Consider the following 19400-nt stretch of genomic DNA (forward strand, 5'->3'; position numbering starts at 1 on the left):
CTATTTGTGTTTCTCCCAGATTATCTAATAAAATATTACATCTTAAAATGGAAATAGCCTTTAGTGTTGCCAAAGTAGGCTAAATATTAGAGCTTACTGTCCCTTCTCAATTTAAACAGCTTGTTTAAATTGTGCACACTCAGCCTTATGTGTGGGACAAAAAACCCCCAAAACAAAACAATAGAAAGGGGGCACACTTCTAGGAGAAACTACTTTGGCAGTCCCCCCATCAATGAACCCAGTGAGGTTTGACTATACACAATTTTGGCTTTAGGCACATGTCCATAGTCTAGGAGTATTTCTGGATTCCAGTCTGTCACTGGAGTTTCAAGAGGCCTCTATGGCTAGGGTTGCTTATGCCCTGTTTAGTCTTGTTCACCAGCTTTGACTGTTCGTCCTGGACTGGGATAGCATGGCCATTATACTCTATGCTCCAGTGATCTTCTGTCTGGACTACTGCCATTCATTCTGTGTTGGGCTGCAGCTAGTACAGAATTTGGCTGCAGATTGGTCAGTGGGCTGCCCAATGGCACCATGCGTTCACCAGTCCTGAAAGCACTGTGCTAGCTACCACTGAGCTACTGGGCCCAATTCAAGGTGTTAGTACTAGTATACAAAGCCCTAAATACTGTAGCTTGGGACCCAGGTACCTAAAACATCACTATTTCCCAATATCAGCTCAAGTTTTACAATCAGCCTTACCTTTTGGTAAGTGCATAAGAGGACTTCTTGGTAGCAAATTGTGTTTATTTTGATCAGTTGAAATGGGTTGATGTGCATATAATCCCACGTCCATGTGTGTTGGCAATTATATAAACTTATTTTGGAAAGAAATCACCCTTAACACTTCTCATGTAGAATTTTCAGTTAAGCTTTTAAAATATAACCATGCTGCTCTTAACACTAAGGTGAGGAAAATTAGAAAGAGCATTTTTACCAGTAGACGAAGAGCTATATTTCAGTAATGCTTAAGCTGTGATTCTATATAGACACTTATATGGGAGTAAGTCTCATTGAGGCCAGTGAGGCATGTTTTTCAGTACAAATGTATAATATTGCACTGTGAGACTTAAGCTTAAAAATATATAGTGGACTATCGAGAGAGAGTACCTAGCAGAAAAAAATATTTTAGGATAATAAAAAAGATGCTTCAGACTAAGAGTAATGATAGTCATGTTGGCTCCTAGGAAAAATTCAAAAGTCCATATAAGGGCCAACCCAATATGTCATAAAATGGTCTGCAAGCTTTCAAATTCCCCACAACTCTTTGTTAGTATGTTAAGATGTGACTTCAATACTTTCTTACTCCCCCCCCCCCCGTTTTTTTTCTTCTCCCTTTCTGATTTCATATTTTAAAACAAGCTTTCTGCACTTTTAACAAATGTTTTGTTTATAGTTGCCAAAAGCAGTTTAGCATGTTGGAGTAAAAATGTTGTTCACCTCCTATTTTTCTTCTTCTGGGCTCTGCAGTTCGGCAGGAACAAGAGTTGCGGAATGGAGGAGCAATAGACAAGAAACTCACCACCCTTGCAGATCTCTTCAGGCCTCCAATTGATTTGATGCATAAAGGAAGTTTTGAAACGGTAGGTTGCTGAGATTTGGTATAGTTTCTCTGTGGTAGCCTGGGCCCAGCTGCATGTGAGTATGTGTACATTTGCAGCCTGATAATTTAATATGATGCTTAAAGAATTCACTTAAGCATGATGGCAATGAGTTGTATTTATATAAAAGGCAACTTTTAAGCAATTTGAATTCATTTTTGAAAAAGTACGCTTCTGCGGTTGTGTTCCTCTGCCATCTCCTATATCCTCTCCCCCCCGCCCCTTTTCTTAAGATGTGTTGTCCATAATTGAGCAATATGTATATTTGTAACTAATTAGGGGTATAAGTAGATGCCTTAAACTGAGTTAGGCCCATTAGTCCATCCAGCTCACTATTGCCTACACTACACTGACTAGCAGTAATTTTTCAGGGTTTCAGACAGGGGACAATTCCTAGGTGTATCTGAAGGTGCCAAGGATTGAACAATGACCTTCTGCATGCAAGATAGATGCTCTGCCACTATGCTATGGCCCTTCCCAATAGGACTGGAAATACTCTGGCTCAGTTTGTAGTTCCATTAGATGGGAAAATCCTGTTTCTATTCATTGGAAAACTGTGTTGCTCTTTCTCTTTGTCAGGCTTGTCAAATCCTTCTATCGGCCACTTGTTTTGATATATTTGGAGTTTTGTCCAAAGTAGAGGAGGCTTTAAGTATATAATGTCATAAGTTGAATCCTTGATATTTGAGGGGAAAGGTCTCTGTTTGGCTGGGTTAGCGAAGATATTTGCTTGAAATCCTGAAGAACTGCTATGAACAAGTAGGCAGTAGTGTGCTTGATTGGTAAATTATCTGTCTTGTTTTTAATTAACTTCTTATATCATTGGGTTTTCAGTGGAATTTGCTTACAAGTAAGTATGTTATACCTGTAGCTAAAGAACAAAGTAGGATAACATTAAATAATTGTCATAAAAAACGTTTTTTTATCACATACTTTACACCCATTAAAGAGGGCTCACAAACCACCTTTCCTGTTTTATATAGCATTAATATGAACTAAACCAAACTGAATGTTAATCAAAGAACTTTAGTTGTAGGGCCTGCAGAATAGGTCAAGGATGCATGTCTAATGTTCATATCCTTGTTTGCAAGTAGCATTACTGTTGCAGCTTCAGAACTTAAACAACTTCTATATTTTTATGTGTAAATAACATCATACTCACTCTTCTAACCCTTCCATTTCTGCATATCATTGAAACCACTTTCAAAAATCATTTTCTACCAAGATCTGCTGTGCTTTTTGCCCTGACTTTATGCTCCTGAAACAAGGGGTACTGAACAAATTGTGTATAAGCTGCTCTTAGGTTGATAGTGTAGCTGGTTTCAAAGGTTCACATTCTGTCATCCTCTTCCAGTTCCTTCTAATTTGTGGTAGTATTTCTTACTCTCAGTCATGACACCTCTTTCTGCCCTGAGTAAAAATCTGCCTCTAACTTCTGTGTCTTTAATGGAGTCGTTCCTCATAAAACTTCATGTACCTGCATCTGATTAATTTTCCTTCAGTTTTTGATCATTGCCTTTTATATTAAAATGTTTTGTGTTCTTACTTGCTGTATAGTTCCTTTAGGCAGTCTACTCCCCCCACCCTGTTTACTATATAATATGATAGAGATTTACAAAGTAAGATTCTAGTGGGTTTCTACTTCAGGGAGACTCTAATTCATATCAACACATGTTTTCCAATCAATTCTTTTTACGTTATGTGCTGGAACCTCATAGTATTGCATTGAAAGCACCTTTAGAATCTAAACCTTTTAATGAGTAAAATCATTTTAGGCAAAATAAGAGTGAAATGTTTTACTGGTTATAAGCAGTACTGTACTTTTAACAAATCCCCATTCGGCCATGAAGCTCACCGGGTGATCTTTGTCTGGTCACCAACTCTCTGCTTTCAAGGTTGTTTCGAGGATAATATGTGGAGGAGCCATATGTGCCACTTCAACTCTTTGGAGAAGTGGGATAGGAATGTAATAATGAATAATGCATTTTGTTATTTTGTTTATGATAAACATTAGAAGAAGAAACTTGGCATGAGATGCAACGGTCTCATAGTTTTCTTTCTTCATAAGAGGAGCCACATTTTCACAAGAGTTTCCTCTTTTATATAAACGGCTCACATAGCTAGACCACTGGCATGAGTTGGTTTTTCCATGTATTGGAATGGGGAAGAGAGGAAGCAGATGGAAATTCCCAGCACTTTATCACCATTGATACCCAATATGCAGTTACATATGTCTAAACTACTGTGAATGCAGAGGTAGTCTGGTGCATGAGTGGTGGTGTCTTGTTGAGCTTGGAGGCCCTTTGTCCATCACAGCTTTAAGAATGTTTATATTCTGTAACATTAATTACTTTGAGTTGCTTTCCTTCTATCTTCTTCCAGATCTAGACAGGGTTGGCAGTATATCAGTTAAAGCAAAAAGAAACCAGTATCTTTTATTGTTTCTTATGTTCACACATGAGAAAATGAGCTTCAAATCCTTGCTTGGTAGTAAGCTAAAAGGGTAATTCTGAGCCAAGTCAGTACTTCAGACTAATGTTTCTGATAAGATAGTCGTGAGGCTATACAGTTTTAAAGCATCCTATGCACTGCAAAGTGACGTAGAAGTGATTGATAAGAGTGCATCTTTTTCTTCAACAACTTGGTATGTTCTAACTTTCCTTTGCCTTCTTTGTATAGTTAGGAATTTAATCAGCAACCTATTGACTCAAGCTGGGATGCAGTCATTTTTTTCTTGCATTAATGCCCATCTCTCTGAGTTGAGGGGTTTCATACCCTTATAAAATGTAGCTTTATATATAGAGAGAAAACAGAAAACAGGAAATATGTTAAGGTTGTAGTAGTGCGGAGCAAAAAATAGAAATTCAGTTATTAAAATTCAATTATTAAATTCATTTATTAAAGTCAAGCATCCATGTCCTTTTGTGAATACTTTGAAATTTTTCTACAGCCACTTTGCCTAAATTGGAGCAGATCAGTCTGCTACAGGTTATAGAAGCAAGATACATTACCCTGAATTCATGAATTGGCAAATTCACTAGTTATATACAATGTGAGCACTAAGTTTACACATTTAAAGATATTTTTGAGTTTGCACCATGTGAATTTCTAAGATATACTAGCTTTGAAAATTGCTGTGTTATAACAATAAATTATACATACATTTTAATAGCCGTTGGTAGGAGGAGTCCACGCTTCACTGTTTAGGTGTAAGCAGTAATTCTAATCCAAGAATACTATTTCAGATTTCAGTCTTAAATGCCTATTGTCTGCCAACAAAATCTTAAAAACATAGGGTTGTATTCAGTGGTGTTTGTGTGCAAGTGGAACAAATTCTACTCACACAAAAGGACTTTACTCTCCTCCCTGTATCTTTCTGAAATCTGCTCCAGAGACTTGAGGACACTTCAGACAGATTGAGGGAAGAAGAGGAAGGGTAAGCCCTGCTGTGTGAGTGGAATTTTGGATTATGCGACTTTGGATTCAATCAAATAGTTTGTGTATCAAATGATTTAAATACTTTTCACATAATACAACTAAAAGATTATTTAATATACACTTATTTTTGAGCATTTAGTACCAAATGTTCATTTTAAAATATGGTAATTTTTAAATTCCAGACCTTTTTCATATGTAACACCCTTTTTCTTTGATTGGGAGAAATGACTTGTTTGTTTGCTGACCCATGCAAAAGTATTGCAAAGCATAGCTATGAAACGTGATTTGACAGTGTGTCTGCAATCCACAATTTATCCCGTTGATCACTCAGTAGTCAATAGATCAGATACTTCACTTTTACAAAGTGAAATCTTATTTTCCAGAAAGCAAAATCATCAGGAATTGTTTCCTTTTTGTGAAGAATTCAGTTGGTGCAAACCCATGAGTAAAATCTCTTTTAAGGAAGCCCAACCATTTCCCCCCTATTTATTCAGGAAATATGAGCATTCCAAATTTTGATATAGCACTCTTTTTTTCAACAGGTATGGCAATTCAGCGATCAGAATTACATTCTTGATCAAACTCCTACATTAACTTGCAACCAACCAATCAGGCAATGCCAGCTTTGTGACTCAAACCAGTAAGATCTCTTCCTGCAACTTCAAACCCTACCACCTCCCCCACTTTCAGTCTGAATTACTATCAGAAAGTGGCTCTTAGTGCTCCAATAATATTTTTTAAAAATAGCATATACAAACAGAAAACCAGAGGGAATGAATAATGGAACAAGGAACTGCTAGTTTATCAATAATGCCAATCCACCACAATTTTGGCTCTTGAATTGACTTGTCTGTCTTGCGGTCAGATCAATATAACTCGTTTCCTGTTCTTCATTACATAATGTTTTATTCAGGTTCCACTCTTGGGTTTGGATTTCCATACCTCAACACCCGCCCCCCTCCCCGGTCCCCAGATGCTTTCTCCCCAAACTTTCTTATGCTTGACATGTTGACATTCAACAGTTTGGGATAATCACCGTGTGATCTTTACTAAGACAAGTTGACCTGCAGAATTCTCTAACCCTGCACACCGCTTGTCAGGCTGGTTTGCAGATTACCTTTTGGAGTCCTGATTGAAGCCTGCCACAATAAGTAGAAGCCGTCATTGCTGGCATTGATTCTTGCTAGACCTTCATTTTTGGCTAATGTTCCTACTGTTGTTTCCTGTCTTCAGGCCAAGGAGTGTGGTCAAATGCAGAACAAGTGGCTCATGATTAACATACAGAATGTGCAAGATTTCGCCTGTCAGTGTCTCAACCGTGACGTTTGGAGCAACGAGGCTGTGAAAAACCTTATCAGAGAGCACTTCATTTTCTGGCAGGTGGGAAGGCTGCTTTCCTCAGTGACGAAAAGCTTAGTAAAAGAGCCAATATCTGGGTTACATTTTAATTTTAATTTTAGCTATGTGGTGGCTCCAAGTTGGGCTATATTGTTAAATTGCTTCTTCAAGCATTTAAAAGGAAATCTTGGCTGTTCCATAGGTGTACCACGACAGTGAGGAAGGACAACGATACATACAGTTCTACAAACTAGCAGACTTCCCTTATGTGTCTATCCTGGACCCTAGGACAGGTAAGAGGTGAAACACTTGATTCTATTGCAGCTATGGGTATTTTATAAATAATACCCAAAAACTTTCCTTTAGAAATGATTGTAAACTGGGAGCTGATTGCTTTGTAATCAAGATTACTGTGTTTCAAGGTACATCTCCATTTAGCTCAAATAAGGGAGGGATTTTGCTTTCTCATCTTTTTCATGATCTTCCCAGAGGCATCTGACTGCTTTTAGAATGCAGGACCAGAGTATGATCTAGCTGGGTCAGTGTTCACTGTTGCTTTGCCCATGTTACTTTTAAGTCCATTAGGTACAGTTGGCTATTTGATATCTGGGGTTAAGAGAAAGATTAGCATTTATTACTTTCCAACCACTGGAATTGATCCTGCTCTTCCCTTTGCAGAATCATTTTGCAAGTATGTTAGGAGTCCTCTTAAAATAACACATATGGGTTAAAATCTCCAGCATATTGCGGTGCAAATGTAAATTCTGTAAAGCCAGTGTTTCTATTTTGTTTCATTCTGTCTGCTACTGTTTCATTCTGTCTGCTATTTTGAAACTCCAATTATTGAAGTATGATTTATTACTATTTTAAATAGGACAGAAGCTAGTTGAGTGGCACCAGCTAGATGTAACTTCTTTTTTGGACCAAGTGACTGGGTTCCTAGGTGAGCATGGACAACTGGATGGACATTCCACTAGCCCTCCCCAGAAGCGTTCTCGTTCTGTGAGTATAATAATTATAATCGTTGTTGAGACCCTCCAACTCTACCATTTTTACTGGGACATCCCAGAATTATGGAAGCAGCCCTGGCTTATCAATCAATCAATCAATCAATCAATCAGTTTATTACAGTCATAGACCAGCAGTCAGAGAACAGAATATTAAGTGGATAAAAACAACAACAACAACAACAAAAACTAATAATTAAAACAGATAAAAGCTAAAAACAAATAAAAACATTCAGTTAAAACAACTGTAAGAGCGTAAGAACTAAAAGACTCACAGTTAAAACAACTGTAAGAGGCTGCAGAGTAGAAGCCTCTGAAATAGAGGACACTCGCAGTATTAGAAACTGATGTGCAAATATGGTTAAAACAGACAATTAAAACAATGTGCAACAATAAATTTAGACACACTGTTCAACAATAAACTATCCCAGGGAGTTGACTCAGAGTCACCCATGGAACCGGGTTTGGGGATTTTCATGCCGGACTATTTTGAGTTGGGCGATGGTCTGCGTCTACAGATTTGCATACAGAATCTGACGACCATCCAGGTCTTCTTCTGGTCTTTGCCTAACAGCAAAAGGTCAAATTTTTGCTTTTGCGGGAGGTCGGCAAGCCTCACCAGTAGGGGATCAGTGAACTTACTGCGTACCTCTTCGTAAAAGGGACATTTAAAGAACAAGTGTTCTGTGCTTCCTATCTCTCCCAATGGACAGGTGCAAAGTCTCTGGGCATAGGGGACTTTTCTAAAGGCTCCATCCAGGACTGGCGAGGGAAGAGCCACGCTTCTGGCAAGTGTAAAGGCCCTTCTTGCAATTCTAGATACGAGAAAGGAGAGATATGCTGCCGGTGTGGCTATGCATCTCTCGATTTCTAGAATTTTATAGTCGGGGCACCTTGCGCAGTCCTGTTGTCTCTCGGCATCTAATATTCTTTGCCTGACCATGGCTTTTGCCTGGCCCAAGCCCAGACTTAGAAGGGCTTGAGGGGCAAAACCCAGTTTCTGGAGGGTGTTCAGAACTGCAGTCTGCAGCCCTGGCTTATGATTCCATCCCGGGATGTCCCCAGATTTCAGCCAATAGCACAGAAAAAGAGCACAGAACCAAAATACAGACACACACATGAGGAGGACCGAAGCTTCCTGAAGTATAGTGCCACTTCTGGAAGTACATCACTGCGGTCCTCCTCATGCGTGTGTGGCAGCACACAGCCAGCAGTGGCACACAGATGAGGGGCAGTGCGTGGTGGAGTGCAGTGGCAGGCACTCATACACACAAGCCAGTAAGATGGCATGCAAATGAACAGCGGTGGGATGGTGCGGGAGGGTGGTTAGGTGGGCAAGCGGCGGCAGCAGGTAAGGGGTGCAACCAGGCAAGTGTCTGCAAGGTGATGGGGGATAAGTGTGCAAGCGTTGGAAGTCCCAATTTCTTCTTGGGAAATGTTTGATATCCTAATGGGATTTGCTGATGGAGGACAGGTCATAATATTGATGATGATGATGATGATAATGACATGCTCCACATTAACATCCAAAAAAAGGTAATACCTTGCTTTGTAAGCAAAAGTATTCATAGAAAGGAGGAATAATTTTCTGTTGTCTCTGTCCTACTTCTCAGTGTAATATAATGTTTCCCTTTTTGCTTTATGGTCATATTAACTAGGAGAGTCTCATTGATGCGAGTGAAGATAGCCAGTTGGAAGCTGCCATCAGAGCATCTTTACAGGAGACACATTTTGACTCTGACCAAGTCAAGCAGGAAAGCAGATCAGATGAAGAGTCTGAATCGGAGCTTTTCTCTGGAAGTGAGGAATTTATTTCTGTTTGTGGTTCTGATGATGATGAGCCAGAGAATCCTGCCAAGTCTAGGAAATCTCCACATAAGGATTTGGGCTGTAGAAAAGAGGAAGGCAGAAGGCCCCAACCTGAGCCCACAGCAAGGACTGAACCAGAGGTGGTAACAAACCACCGAGGACTATCTTGCATGGATTCTGGGGTAGTAGAGGAGATTGGGGCTAAGCCAGAAGCAGCAGTGAAAGAACTTAATGTGAACGGTAAGTGTGGTGGTTAAATGTTTCCTATCATTAAAAAAACTAATGGTAAATATTCAGTCTTCTAAATCCATTATGGGGCTTTTATTCTGGTGGTGAAGGAATAGTTATTAAAATATGAATCTGCTTTATAGTGAGTGAGACCATTGGTCCATATTGCCCAGTACTGTCCACTCTGGCTGGCAGTGGCTCTTGAGTTTCAGCCAAAGTACTTTCCCAACCCTGCTAAGTGTATCTTCACTGGGGATTGAACCTGGGACCTTCTCCATGCAAAGTATGTAGCTTACCACTAAGCTATGAGCGCTCACATGAACTCAAAACTTTTTGAAACTTGTACATTTCCATATTGATATGTACTAAATTATCAGCACACAGATTGCTAAAGCTTGTTCATGTATTCTGTTTTATTTGCCATTTTCTTCTATTAGGACCAAAGGCACAGCTAATGCTAAGGTATCCAGATGGGAAGAGGGAACAAATTTCACTGCCCGAACAAGCTAAGCTTCTGGTAAGTAGAAGTGATTTGAAGAATCACTGCTTCTTTGGTCTTAATGTCCTTTCCAGTCTCTCTGTGCATTTCAGACATGCTTTTGTTTACCTGGTTTTTCCACACTTGCACTTCTTAAAGTACAACATATGCTTTCCCCTTTCATGTGTGACTTCTAACCACCTCTTAACAGCCTAGTCTTCTGTCAGGTCTCTATTCAAGACTGGATCCCAAATTCTTGTCTAGAGTTTTCTACTGTCCAAATGTCCTGCTCCAGACAAATTGGGCTGTTTGTTGAGGAAGGTTAATGGTCCTTCATACTAACTTTTGCTAACTTAGGCATTCACAACACAGTATATGCCGTGATAACAGCAATGCCATCAGAGTGTAGGTTAAAGACCTACAGGAGTGATTGCTGCCCTTTTGCAGAAGTAGCTTTCCATAATAAGTGGTCACACATTGCATTGAAAACTACGGTATCCAGCAAAGTAATGCAATATTTCCATTTGTGTGGTGGAACTTCCTGTCCCTCTCATCTCCTTACACCCTCCCCAAATCTTCTCTGGGGGATTGGGGGAGAGTGCTAGGGTTGAGAAACCCCAGAACAGATTTAGGAGGGAGGGTAAGTTGTGTTGCACAACCAGAAGTCCTTGTGCTAAAAGAACTGTATTGGATACCACCCTGTTGTATTTTGGTGCTGCATCATTAAGACACTGGTCTCTGCTTTCTCTCCAGGCTCTCATCAAACATGTACAGTCAAAAGGATACCCCAATGAACGTTTTGAACTCCTCACCAACTTTCCTCGAAGGAAACTTTCCCATCTGGACTATGACATCACATTACAGGAGGCTGGTCTTTGTCCTCAAGAGACTGTCTTCGTGCAGGAAAGGAATTAGTACTCCCAGCCTTGCCCACCTATGTTATCTTTGCCTACAATATTAACTCACCAGTGTGCAGTTGGCTCCATGGGATTACAGAGCTGAAATCAGGCAGCAGTTTGCTGGCTTCTCTTTTCTCTCCCTCCTTTCATGCTACTCTTAGCAAATGAACCATATGGAAACAACAGGATAGGTTTGCTTGGCTTTGATGCTGGAGGAAGGCATGTTTGCTGTATCAAAATCAGAAGCGCTGTCTGTATATCAAGCATGCTGGGGGCACTGAACAGCCAGAATAAGAAAAGTTTCTCATTCCCCTCAGAAAAAAAAAATCTATCTTCTTTAATATATTTTATTTTCAACCGGTCACATGACCAAATATTGTGGGTTTCTTTAGAGAAACATTTCAGCATGTGCTAACTGCATTGAGAAAGCTTTTAGTCCCCACTGCCATGTGCAGGATTAGGTTTTCAGCATGAATGACAAACAAGTTTTTTTCCCCTGGGGTACCAACATATGCTGAAAGCCGAATATTTTGTGTGGTGGCAAGTGCACACAACTGACTTGCCACAGGTTGGCATGCACACAGGCTTTCAACGCAGTTAGCACATGCCCAGATGCTTATGTCAAAAGTCTTGCCCACATGTGGAGAAAAAAATGGAAACAGCTGAAGATCCATTGATCATTGTAGCCCTTTGGGAGTCTTCACAAGCACAGTTCCCAGAAAGGCGCAAAATGAACCACCTTAGAACATGTGTTTGAGTTTATTTGTATGTGTTCCTTTTGTTGCAGATGGGATGAGTTGCTTTAAAAGAAGGTGATGTAGTCAGTAGGTCTAGTATAATCTAACCATTGTGCTCCTAACCCTCTGTGCTTGGTCTATAGCTTCAGGGCTTCTTCTTTCCTTGTCACAATTAAAACTGGGGGAATGCGGGATTGATTCTCATCTTCTGTCAGGATTTTACCATCAGTGGAATATGGCAAGGTACTGACCATGAATGTAAAACTTATTAAACCTCTTCTGTCATAACTCAAAAGCTGTTTTTATTAACTACCTTTCAGGAATTCTGTCAACACTGGGCTTCAGTGTATTTGTACAGGTACTCGGCTCTAAGGAAAGCCTTTCTCTTGTGCTCTTCTGTTAATTTAAAAAACGCTTAGTTAAATTAAGATGCTAACAACATAAAATAAGATAGTTTCAAGCAGTAATATTGGTGTTCTTGAAGCTCAAGTTGTTCAGACAGCTACTTGCCACTATTTGTTGTAATTGTCCATTTAATTACGGTAGGTATGGTGTGGCTTCCTCGGCTTGGTAAAACTTGCTGTAATCGAACCCCAGTTCAAAAGATGGTTATATTGTTGCCACACACTTGATAAGGTCCCACAAGGATCATTCTTGCAGATTAAAATGCTTATACTACATTGTAAAAAATCAACCCCTTGCTTCTCTAAGGTGTTGGTGGATATTTGCCCACAAAGGCCATAATTAAAGAACCACACTGTTGGCAGTGTGTAAATTCACAAATAAAGTACGTTAAGGGAGTCATACTTGAGTGCTGGTTAAGAAATCTAGCTTTTGACAAACCCCCGAAACTTCTTTAAAAAAAACACCAGTGCCAGCATACATTTGATTTGCATAGTTGATGATCTTAGCAAAGGATGAAAGGCAACATTACCTGTTAAAACTAAAAGTGTAAAGTCAAATAATTGCCTGGTTAGTTACTAGTTTGTAAAACTGAGACTCACACACTCACCCTATATATTTGTAAGGTGCATGTTACTCTTAGGAGAAGATGCTGTTCGCACTCTACTGCTTTGGTTAGATCGCAAAGTGCAATTATGGAAAGAGAACTGAATCCATTGGGTGTCATACTCATAATAGGTCCAATGGGTTGTGTCCACTGTTAGAGTAGATCCATTGACATTAATAGACATTGACTAACTTAGGTTCATTAATTTCAGTGATTCTACTCTGAGTATGACTTGGTTGGATAAAAATCTGCCAAGTTGTAATAGTATTACTTTCTCCTCACCCCCCATCCCATAGTCAACACCAACTTATTTATTCCCCAGCTAAACTTTTTAGGCATTGGTTAGTGCAAGTCTTTCACTGCTTAATGACCATAACTGTTGCATTCATTCTAAGTACACCAAACATAAGGAGCCTTATGTGCATTTCCCACTCTTTCTTTTCACCAGCAGTAGGTTGGCCCTTTCCTCAGAATATTTAATTTAAAGCTGGCTTGTATCCAGTGGTGGCTTTGCTTTAGCAGAAGTGCTTCCACTTGTGGAAGTTGGGGAACCTGATTTTCACTGATGACCCCAACCCTTCTAAGTCTCCCCAGATGCTGCTTATGGGGTTGGGGAACCCTCCAGAACAGAATGGGGCCTGCAGTATGTAAAGGGATTGATGAAAACTGGGTAGCCAGACTTGAGCTAGCAGAAGCACTGTCTGCTAAGCTATTGGTTACAATCCACTGCTTTTAGATGGCTTTTACAAAATGCTTTGAAATGGGTTAGGTCAGCGTCCTTTTGGTTTTAGTCATTGTTAAAAGATAACATTGATGAAAGATAACTGTTAAAAGATAGGCATCTTTTAGCAGTTTAATTCTTAATGCAGCATCTTTCAAAGTACACAAGTGACTTGCATGGTTTCTGAATGATCATTCCTACTGAATGGATTGTAAGATCTAGGGAGTACCGGTACACAATTTGTGCAAACTCTCGCTGTGCTTATTCCACATATCAAGCTCTAAAGAGAGACTGAGAACGGGGCATGGGTGTAGAGAGATTGAGTTTCTGAGGCACCATTTAGGCAACTTACTGATGGTTTAAAATGCCTTTTCTACGTACTAGGTATTTCAGATGAATTGGTTTTTAATCTTTCCTATGATTTACTGTATCCTTAAAGCAGTTCAGCAGCTTAACAGGCATGTGATACAGAATTGTTCTAAGATATGCAATGTATTGGGGTGAGAAGGTCTTGACACCAGTGTTCCTGTAAAAAGTGCCTTGAGAGCAGAAAAGCAGCATATAAATAAAAAGGCGTACCAATTTGAAACTTTAAACTGTACTGTTCTTAATAGTGTGCTCTTACAGGCCTTGTATTTCAGCATGTACTTTTCAAGAAGATATTTGGACTCAAATTGTTTAAGATGTGCTGTGCATTTGAACCTAGTTTTTGACTGCCTCCAGGTGCCTGCAGATTTTTTAACAAGATAATCCTCACTGTGTTAACCTGAATAGCTTTTCCAATGTTGCAATGTTAGCAAGACTGTGCTTTAGTTCATTTCAGGTCCCTAGGTTCGTATTCATTTCCTTTGGTAGATTTGCTTTGCTATGGAAGCTTATGATAAAGAAGCAAATGTGTACGTAGGAGGCTTTTGATACCCTTTTCTCTCCACCCCCCCACCCACTGCAACACTATTAAATCATTCCTGAAACCTGGATTTTAGAGAGAGGTCTTTGATGCAACACAGGTAAACAAGGATTATGCAGCTAGTTTTTAGTGGCAAGCATAGCACCTGGAAATGTTCCAAAATGTATATAGATGTACCACGTTAACACTAATAACGCTATAGGAATAATAATGAAAGGCAAATTCCAAAAAGAATTCTGAAATTAAAAATAGAATGACAGGTTATAGGGTGGGGGGTGGTTTGAGGTGTTAAATTACAAACTATTTAAGCTGGGAGCATATGGTTTGGATACTGTTATAATCAAAGTTATGGTACCCTTCAAGACATTTGGTTGACTTTTTGATGTTGGGTTGCGATCTTAAAACTTTATAGCTTCAGCTATGTAAAACTGATCTGCTACATTTTCAATAGAAGCCGTTTCCTTTGTAATTATGAGAATTCTAAGATGGGTGGGGAGAAGAGAAGATTTCAGCTTGCTGTGATGGGAAGGACCAAACTCAAGGCAACCTCTGATATACATATATATAAATATATATATATACAATTGCTGCATTTTTATAAATATGTGTAAATGCCCTTCCTACTGTAATATTTTGATCCTGGAAATAAAGCAGACCTTTTCACTAATTCTTAGCCTGTTGATTTTTAGAAGGGAATAAGTTCTCCTGGGATACAAAAGGAAAAATGTGTTTTCTGTGAAGGCAAAATTTCAGAGACAAGGACCTAACTTTGTGTGTCCGCCTGCCGACTTTCTAGTAAATAAATGTGTGATGTGATCATGTGATATAACTGTTTCCCCATAACTTGCAAGTGGCAAGCAGTGATTCTGAGCAGGGATGGGGAAAATAGTGAACATTACCAGGAGTTACAGTTTAAGTGGCAGCCACTCTTAGGTTATTGGCTCTGAACTAAATTTTAAAAATAGTGGTTGTGAGTCCACATGAGCATTGTTTTTCAAAATTTGTCCTGTTTTTTGTGTTTTTTTAATAGGCTCCTAAGGGTGGGCATATGCTATCAAATGATTATTTCAATATGATTATTGCCTCTACCCTGTTTCTTTTAGGTAGGACTTCTTTTATATCAAAGATTAATACACTGTGCATTAGAAAGTGGAGGATTTAGAGAAGCAACCATTCTGACAACAGATGTCCTAACACTTGTGGTACTTCCTGGTGCAGGAGTGTTTAGGAACTGAAGCCCCAATGTTCACATTTAGGGACTGTAGGGGAAATGCCTCCGGAAGACAAAACATATTGAGGAGGTAGTGATCTGACATGGAGCCCTACCTTGCCTCTGTTCCTTCCCCCTCCCTTGCTCTTGTTGAGTTTTCTGATGGTGTGAGAACAGTCTTAGATGTCTTGAGAAAGTTGGGAGGAGGTGAAGGCCCCCCTCCCACAGCTGCCTCATCAGTTGTGGGTGATAATGCTGGGTATCTTCTTTGATGTTGGACATTGTTTTGAGAAAGTGAGGCATTGGGAGGGGGTGGCTATCTATAAAATCAGACGGTTTGGGCAGAGTTTCTTTGAAGCTTATGCACGGACTGATGGGTCACAGGGCCATGCAAACTGAGGCTATCTGGGGGAGTCTCTTCGCCGCTTCTTGAGGGCTTCCAGGTGACAGATTGAAGTGCTTGCTTGGTAGGTATACATTGCTTGCTGTTTTAGAATAAAATCTTTAATTTCACCCACTTGTATGTTTTATATTGCTTCTGAATCTCATTTTAAAAGAACCACCTGGCCTTTGGCAAGACAGTTACCTAGGTTGTAAATGTTGTTCAAAAATTGTAGACATGTATAGTGGGGTTGAGAGGAAGGGGACAGCACTCAGTGCCGCTGTTAGAAGCTGGCAGAGCCTCCCCTGCCTGTTCTCAGCTCCCTTGGACTGAGTCAAATCATTAGGCCTAGCTTAGTATTGCCTATATTGTCGGGCAATGACTATCAAGGATTTGTAGACGGGTCATTTCTAATCTTGCTTGGAACCTTATGCACGCAAAGCATGCTTGGCCGTTGAGCCTGTGGACATATTATGTAGCATTTGTTAAGGAACTAAGGCAGGTTTCCTCAACATTGGCCCTCCAGATGTTTTGAGACTACAATTCCCATCATCCCTGACCACAGGGCCTGCTAGCTAGGGATCATGGGAGTTGTAGGCCAAAAACATCTGGAGGGCCGAGGTTGAGGAAGCCTGAACTAAGGGTTGTCAACTATTGTTTCCTCAGAGTAGACCCATTTCAATTAATTATCATTATCAACTTAGGTTCATTAATTTCATTGCGTCTGCTCTGAAGAAACTAGTTGAAAACAACCCTAAATGTTTAAAAGACATGTTATAAAACATTTGCCTCATTTAACAGATGAGGAACCTGCGATTGTGACTAGTTGTAAAACATCTGGAAATCTGCACATATTGTGCAATAAGGGTCAGAATTGTATCTATATTAAAGAGGAGCAAATGTTTCCTCTTCAATGTGTCATGCTTCCAAGTGTGTGCGAGAATGTTATGTTTCAAAAAGTAGTAGAGTGCAGAAGTGGAGACTGAGGCGACTCACTTGCTCAGTCATCGTGGTTCAAAGAGTTAAAGTTGCCTGGCCGTATTTTCCACAGTCATGTAAACCTGTACATTTGCTAACAAGATTGCAAGAGTCACACTGGGAAAGAACATGGAAACTGCAAGTTATGCTGATACAAGGGAGGCGTGATTGTGGCTGCTAGATGGACAATTCTTACGCAACTTCAAGATTTATTTTTTAAAGCTGACAAATTTGGAGTGGGAGGAGAACTAGGGCACACCCACTCTCTTTAGGCAGTAGTTCAGTTGCTCAATAATAATCACGTGTGATGCAAGGTGTACTGCTAATATAGGAGTGCTTAAATTATCTGATGGAGAAATACGTTGAAAGATAAGGATGGCCCAATTTCTTTTTTTTATTTTTTATTAAAGGTTTTCTCAATACAACAAAAAAAGCAAACAAAATAACATATAATTTTTTCAATATCCACATTTTCTTCACTTCTTTGGACTTCCTCACATCTCTCGTTCCTGCGTTCTAAGTTTTTCGAGCTTTACCCAGCAATTTATCACCTTGTTTCAATTCTTATATTATAATTTCCAATATTGTGTTCCTAATTTTAGATAGTTTTACCCAAACCTTAAAAGCTTAATTTTAGCATAATATTTATCCAAAAATTTTCTTTTCTTATATTTTCATTTATCTTCATACTCCTTTTAACTATCTTAATGGTGCCATATTATTAATAATCTTACATCTTTCTTAACACTCATACAATTTACAGTATTTTTGTAAATAGTCTTTAAATTTCTTCCAGTCCTCCTCCACAGCCTCTTCTCCCAGGTCTCGGATTCTGCCAGTCATTTCTGCTAATTCCATATAGTCTATCAGATGCATCTGCCATTCTTCCAGTGTGGGCAAATCTTGGGTTTTCCAGTGCTTGGCGAAAGGATGGCCCAACTTCTTCAGGGGAGTGGAGACAGTACTCATCTTCCCTAGAGTAGACTTTATCAATACCACAAATACATCCAGGTAATATCAGCCCAGCAAACATACTGAACATCATGCACTAATTCCACTCCTACCCACCCATGGCAGTTTGAAATCCCCACCTATTGTTTATTTAACCAGTATTCACTGTAGTGACTCTTCCGCTGTTTGAATCCATGCCCTATCCTTTTTTCAAAAAAGGATTTTCCCTGAGCAAGGCTCTTTCCCCCTACTAGACCCCAACTCCAATTAGCCCCAGCCAATATAGTTACTGGTCAGGAATAAGGGGGGGGGGGTGTGAAGCCCAGCAACATTTAGAGAACCATACACGTGTCATTAATGGTCTAGAAAGACCCAGAGAAAGGTCTGCAGTGCATACATGCCCTCTCTGTGGATGCTGTGGTAATTTTTGTAGAGAAGTGCAAGTTCAGGATAAAGCATGAAAATGAGACTATTCGTGGATGAGCCTCTGTCTCCTGCAAGATGTGTGGTTGGTTCCTCCTTAATCTGGAATATTGGCGTTAATAAAGAGGCGCTCCTGGACCGACATATGACAATGTGCTGCAATCAATCAGCTCCCAAAAGGACTGAGCTTGGCTCTTTGAAGGTACAGTGGTACCTCGAGTTACAAATACCTCAGGTTACAAACGTTTCAGGTTACAAACTCCGCTAACCTGGAAGAGTTTCCTCGAGTTGAGAACTTTTCCTCAGGATGAGAACGGAAATTGTGTGCCAGTGGTGCAGCAGCAGCAAGAGGCCCCATTAGCAAAAGCATTCCTCTAGTTAAGAACAGTTTCAGGTTAAGAACGGACCTCCAGAACGAATTAAGTTAGTAACTAGAGGTACTACTGTATCTGAATGTTTTTTCTGAAGCTTGAGAATCCTCACAACAGCCGGGAAAGGAAGGGGGAGGACAAGGTTCTTTTTGCTTTCATACAGTTTTCAAATGGTCTATTTTTTTTGTCCTCCCCTGTAAAATGAAAGAGAGATGTGTAGCCGTGGCTATGTTATTCTGTCGGTTACCATGGAAAAGGGAAGAGGGTTGTCTTTATGCTCAACAAGGAATTAAACAACAATTTATGCCCTCCCCCCTCGACCGAGGTTGAATGGACTTTATTTAAAATTATCTTTGGATTGGACCAGGAGTGTGAGGGAGCAATGCAGAGCAAGATGAATGAACGGCTGCCGAATAGATCTGGCAAGAGGCTGAATTTGAGAAAAGATATTGTTTTTAACTGTGTGCTGAGGACGAACTCCAGAGCGGAATTTTAATGGCGGAAACTGGACATGCACTCAGTGAGTTATTTATGGCCACGGCTTGTATGCTAGTCGGTAAACAGCAGAAGGAATGGAATGTGACTTTGTCCCATCCAGATTAATACTGCAAAGAACTGAACAAGGGAAGGTCGTAATTAATTCTCCCAGCACACCAGGTCTGAAACAACAATGTATATGAAGTTCTACTGACATGAAATGGAATTTATATTTATAAGAGGTAACAGAGGCACTGCTTGTAAGGAGGAAAAAAATGTAGTCAGCTGGAAGAATGAATTGGACATTAAATAAGAGATGATGCGGCTATGGGAGGAAATGATTGACATATGTTTGCAACAGGAGCGGGAAACCTGATTTTAAGGAATTGTATTAAAGTAGTTTGGTTTGATCCGTAATAATTTGGAAAACTAATTT

The 19400-nt window shown here is 39.8% G+C and overlaps 1 protein-coding gene across 3 annotated transcripts in view; it reads left to right on the top strand.

Moving 5' to 3' along the window:
• The window catches only part of UBXN7 (UBX domain protein 7), a 28390-nt gene extending 13551 nt beyond the window's left edge, over positions 1–14839 (top strand). For all 3 annotated transcript variants that reach the window (XM_083738653.1, XM_083738654.1, XM_083738655.1), the window contains 7 exons: positions 1471–1583; positions 6273–6419; positions 6580–6670; positions 7252–7379; positions 9043–9433; positions 9859–9938; positions 10653–14839. In XM_083738653.1, coding sequence (XP_083594779.1) covers positions 1471–1583; positions 6273–6419; positions 6580–6670; positions 7252–7379; positions 9043–9433; positions 9859–9938; positions 10653–10814 — 1112 coding nt within the window. In that variant the 3' untranslated portion in view covers positions 10815–14839. The remainder of the gene's footprint in view (positions 1–1470; positions 1584–6272; positions 6420–6579; positions 6671–7251; positions 7380–9042; positions 9434–9858; positions 9939–10652) is intronic.
• Positions 14840–19400: the final 4561 nt, after the last annotated feature.

Source organism: Podarcis gaigeae (assembly GCF_964106915.1).
Source record: "Podarcis gaigeae genome assembly, chromosome: 5".
Lineage (NCBI taxonomy): Eukaryota > Metazoa > Chordata > Lepidosauria > Squamata > Lacertidae > Podarcis > Podarcis gaigeae.